We start from the raw sequence: 5,688 nt of genomic DNA, 5'->3' as shown, positions 1-5,688 counted from the left end.
ATTTTTGCATCTTATCATCGTCCTAAAGCCTGCCTTGCAAAGAGAAAGTATGCCAAGCGTTATTTTGTCATTACACATTCTGCATTTTTTAAACTAGAAATGAACCAGGCTATGCTTATCTTTGACACTAAAACCCTCTGGAGGAAGTACCCTCTTATTAGTCTTTCATGGAGGAAGGAAGTTTTAAGGAACCTTTGATTAATCTTAAGAAAAGACAATTCAGGCCAGTCGTGGTGGCTCACGCCTGTAATCCTAGCACTCTGGGAGGCTGAGGCGGGAGGATCGCTTGAGCTCAGAAGTTCCAGACCAGCCTCAGCAAGAGTGAGACCCCATCTCAATTAGCCAGACAAGTAAAAATAGAAAAAAATTAGCCGGGCGTGGTGGCGCATGCCTGTAGTACCAACTACTGAGGAGGCTGAGGCAGGAGGATCACTTGAGCCCAGGAGCTTGAGGTTGCTGTGAGGTAGACTGACTCCACGGCACTCTAGCCCGGGCAACAGAGCGAGACTCTGTCTCAAAAAAAAAAGAAAAAGAAAAGAAAGAAAAGACAATTCAGAGAAAACAAGGAAGCTGTCTTCAAATATGTAAAAGGCTGTCATGTGGAAGAGGGAACAAACTTGATCTCTGTTGTTCTGAAAGGCCATGTTGGAACATGTGGGTTGAAATTTTCAAATTATAAGGAGACAGCTCTCAACCCAACCTAAGGTGGAATTTTTTTTAAAGGGCGGGGCTATTTTGGGAAAGTTGGACTTTGCTGTTGTTGCTTGTGTGTATGAGGTTTATGTACATTAAATTTGTGGACTTTTTTTAACCAAAAAAAAATTTTTTTTGCATCCGTGTTCTTGAGGGATATTAGTCTGTAGTTTTTTGTGGTGTCTTTGTCTGGTTTCAGTATCAAGGTAATACTGGCCTCAGCACGAGTTGGGAAGTGGTCTGTCCTTTTCAGTTGTCTGGAAGACTTTGTGTTTCTTCTTTAAAAGTTTGATAGACTTCACCAGTAAAGCCATTTGGGCCTGGAGAGATTTTTGTTTGCTTATTTATTTTTGCTTTTGGGGGAGAGGGGTGTTAACTAAAATTTAATTTAGCAATAGATATACGGTTGTTCAAGGTTTTATGTTTCTTCTTGAGTAAGCTTTGGTAGTTAGTGTGTTTCAGAGAACTTGTCCGTTTCATCTAAGTTGTCAAATTTATGGGCATAAAGTTCTTCATCATAATCCCTTATCCTTCTAATATCTTTAAAATCCGTAGTGATGTCATGTATCTCATTCCTGTTATTATTGATATTTTGTTTTTTTCTTTTTCCTAATCAGTCCAGTTTATGAAAGAACCAACTCATTCTTACAAATGGTTAAAATGGTAAATTTTATGTATATTTTAACACAATAAAAAACTGCCCCCCAAACCCCCAGTTCAGTAATTTCCACTCTGATTTTTATTATTTCTTTACTTTTTCTTACTTTGGATTTATTTTGCTCTTATTCTTTTAGTTTCTTAAGGAAGAAACTGAGTTGCCCACTGCCGGCTTGGATAGGCAGGCAGGACCCAGTGCTCCCAGGACATGAGAGTGGTACAGGGAAACTGCAGCCCCCTCCCCTCCCATAGCAACCGGGAGAGTGCTCTGTGCTGACAAGCCTATTGCTTTGCAGCAGGGGCGTTTCCCAGCCAAGCCAACCATTGAGGGAGGAGCCGACGCAGCAGCTGTTTCAGGGAATCGCCTGCTGGCAGCTTGGACAAGCCGGCAGGACCCGGTGCCCCCAGGTCACGAGAGCGGTGCAGGGAGACCACGGCCCCTTCCTCCCTATAGCAACCGCGAGAGTGCTAAGTAGCCTCTTTCTCTGTGGTGGGGGATGTTTCTGGTGGAGCCACCACTGAGAACAGAGCCACTGCAGCCAGGTAACCTGAGAGGTTCATCAAACCTGCTAAAGCACACCAAAGGCAACTCAGGACCAGCACTGCTCTCCCTGGCACATTCAGGGACCGATCTTTGCAGACTTGGACACAAGTCCCTAAGGCAGCCCTAGCACTCTCAGCTCTCGAGCAAGAGGCCTGATGAGAAGAAGCCAACCAAAAGAACTCCAGAAGTATGAAATATCAAAGTGAAAGGACACCCCCGAAAGAAAACAATAACTCCTTACCAATGGATACCAACCTAAAAAAAAAATTAGAATGACAGATGAAGAATTTTGAATATGGATTGTAAGGAAGCTCAGTGAAATACAAGAGAAAATAGAAACCCAACACAAAGAAGTCATACGAACAGTACACAGGAAGTGAATGAAAAATTCTCTAAAGAAACTAAATTATTAAAGAAAAACCAAACAGAACTTCTGGAAATGAAATACTCATTCAAGGATTTACAAAACATAGTGGAAAGCCTTAAGAATAGGCTAGATCAGACAGAAGAAAGAATCTCTGAGCTTGAAGATAATACCTTTGAGCTAAACAAGTCAGTTAAAGAGAAAGAACAGAGAAATAAGAGGAACGGACAAAGCCTACAAGAAATGCGGGATTATGTAAAGAGGCTAGACATAAGAATCGTAAGCATCCCTGAGAGAGAAGAAGAAAATACACAAGGGTTGAAAAAAATCTATTTGAAGGAATAATTAAGGAAGATTTCCCTAGCCTTGCTAGAAACATAGATATCTAGCTACAAGAAGCTCAAAGGACTCCTGGAAAATTCATCGCAAAGAGGCAATCACCATGACACATAGTCATTAGACTTGCCAAAATAAACACGAAAAGAGGCAGGAAAGTGAAAAAATCAGGTTACTTACAAAGAAAAACCTGTCAGACTAACTGCAGACTTCTCAACTGAGACCTTACAATGCAGAAGGAATTGAAGCCCCATTCTCAGTCTTCTCAAACACAATAATGGCCAGCCTAGAATTTTGTATCCTGCAAAACTAAGTTTCTTATATGAGAGAGAAATAAAGACCTCAGACAAGCAAACACTGAGGGAATTTGTAAAGACCAGACCTGCCCTGCAAGAAGTACTCAAACCGCATTATACATGGATCAACACCATAGACACCCACCAGTGTACAATCACCCAAAAGATAAAGGTCAGAGCCCAGATACCACAATGGATCAAGAGGTAAAACAGCAATAAAGTTGTACTCAACACAATGAACAGAAATCCACCCCACTTATCAATTCTTTCAATAAATTTGAATGGCTTGAACTCCCCACTCAAGAGGCATAGGTTGGCTGAATGGATAAAAAAATACAATCCAAGTTTCTGCTGTATCCAATAAACACATCTAACCCACAAGAAGTCATTCAGACTCAAGGTGAAGGGATGGAAAACAATATTTCATGCAAATGGAAACCAAAAGAAAGCTGGTGTGTCCATTCTCATATCAGATAACATAGAGTTCAAATCAACAAAAGAAACACAAAGATGGTCATTATATATAATGATAAAGGGAACCATTCAACAAGAAGACATAACAATGCTAAATATTTATGTACCTAACTCAGGTGCACCCAGATACATAAAGCAAATCCTACTTAATCTAAACAAAATGATAAACAGCAGCACTGTAATAGCCATGGACTTCAACGCCCCATTGACAAAATGGAACAGATCCTCCAAACAGAAAATACACAAACAATGGACTTAAACAGAACTCTAGAACAAATGGGCCTAACAGACATCTATAGAACATTCTACCCCAAACCACTGCATATACTTCTTCTCATCAGTTCATGGAACACTCTCTAAGATTGATCATATCCTAAGCCACAAAACATGTCTCAACAAATTTTTAAAAAGTAGAAATTATACCATGTATCTTCTCAGACCACAGTAGAATAAAATTAGAAATCAACTCCAACAGAAACACTCATCTACATACAAAGTCATGGAAACTAAACAACCTACTGCTGAATGATAGCTGGGTCAAGGAAGAAATTAAGATGGAAATCAAAAGATTCTTTGAACTAAATGATAAAGGGGACACAAGTTATCAAAATCTGTGGGATACAACTAAAGCAGTCCTGAGAAAAAAATTCATAGCCCTAAATGCCTACATCAAAAGACAGAAAGATCACAAATCAACAATTTAATGAAACATCTGAAGGAACTGGAAAAGGAAGAGAAAACCAATCCCAAACCCAGCAGAAGAGAAGAAATAACCAAGATCAGAGCAGAGCTAAATGAAATCGATAACAAAAGAATTATACAGAAGATTAATTAAACAAAATGTAATTCTTTGAAAAGATAAGCAAAATTGACAGGCCTCAAGCTAGATTAACCAGCAGCAGAAAAGAAAGGACTCTAATAAGCTCAATCAGAAATGAAAAAGGAAAAATCACAACTCATACCATGGAAATATAAAATATCATCTATGAATACTATAAAAATCTTTTCTAATATAAGCATTTAGTGCTATAAATGTCCCCTAAGTACTCCTTTAACAACAATATCCCACAAATTTTCATAATGTTGTGTTTTCATTTTATTTTAATTCAAAGTACATTCTAATAAAATGCATTCTAATTTTTCTATTGATTTCCTCTGACTCATGGGTTATTTAGAAGTGTGTTATTTGGTTTCCAAATATTTGGTGATTTTTTCCAAATATCTTTTTGTTATTGGTTTCCAATTTAATATTGTCATGGTCAGAGAATATACATTGTATGACTTGAATCCTTTGGAACATATTGAGACTTATTTTATGGCCCAGAATATGGTCAATTTTGGTGAATGTTCTGTGTGTGCTTGAGAAAAATGTATACTCTGCTGTTGTTGGACAGAGTGTTCTATAAATGTTGAGCTGATTGATTGTTCTGTTCGCTTCTGTATCCTTGCTGATTTTCTGCCTACTTTTCCTATCAATTATTGGAAAAAAACAGGTATTTTTCCTTGGAGTTCTGTTTTTGCCTCATATATTTTGAAGCTCTGTTAGTACAGGCATAAATATTTAGGATTAATTGACCTGTTTATTATTATGAAATGACCTTGTTTATCCCTAGTAATATCCTTTGTTCCAAAATCCACTTTGTCTGATATTATTATAGTCCCTCCATCTTTCTTTTGATTAGTATTAAGGTGGTATTTTTTGATCCTTTTAATTTAACTTATTTGTGCCTTCTTTTTTTTTTTTTAATAGAAATTAGTCTCCCTACGTTGCCCAGGCTGGTCTTGAACTACTGGCCTCAAGCAGTCCCCCTGCCTTGGCCTCCCAAAGTGTTGGGATTACAGGTGCAAGCCACCATACCCAGTCTGCCTTCATTTTTAAAGTGTGTTTCTTATAGGCAGCATATATGGGTCAAGCATTTTTAATCCAATCTAAAAATCTCTGCATTTTATTAAGTAATTACCATTTACATTTAATGTGATGATTGTGGGTAGGTTTGAGCCTCTCATCTTGCTATTCATTTTCTGTTTGTGTAATCTGTTCTTCATTTTCCTTGTTTTCTGCCTTTTTTGGATCAATTGAGCATTCTTATGATTCCATATTATATTCTTTGTTTACTTATGTGTTTTTCTTTCATGTATTCTGGTACTTTGTTATTAAAGTTATAAACATTAAGGATTATGTTCTCTTGAACAATTAACTCCTTTATTATGATTAATCCTTTTTTTTCCTCAGTAGTATTTTTGATAGGAATTCTGCTTTATCTGATATTGATATATCTACTCTAGCTTTCTTTTGATTACTATTAGCATGGTATAATTTCATC

At 37.5% G+C, this 5,688-nt stretch overlaps 1 protein-coding gene across 1 annotated transcript in view; it reads left to right on the top strand.

Annotated features, from left to right (window-relative positions):
- KIF4A (kinesin family member 4A) overlaps positions 1-5,688 on the top strand; it is a 132,238-nt gene that overhangs the window by 105,541 nt on the left and 21,009 nt on the right. Inside the window, exon 19 of the mRNA XM_012642941.1 lies at positions 1,647-1,822. Coding sequence (XP_012498395.1) covers positions 1,647-1,822 — 176 coding nt within the window. The remainder of the gene's footprint in view (positions 1-1,646; positions 1,823-5,688) is intronic.

This window comes from Propithecus coquereli, unplaced genomic scaffold (assembly GCF_000956105.1).
Source record: "Propithecus coquereli isolate 6110/MARCELLA unplaced genomic scaffold, Pcoq_1.0 Scaffold101, whole genome shotgun sequence".
NCBI classification, from domain to species: Eukaryota; Metazoa; Chordata; class Mammalia; order Primates; family Indriidae; genus Propithecus; species Propithecus coquereli.
This window is presented reverse-complemented; position numbering and strand designations above follow the sequence as displayed.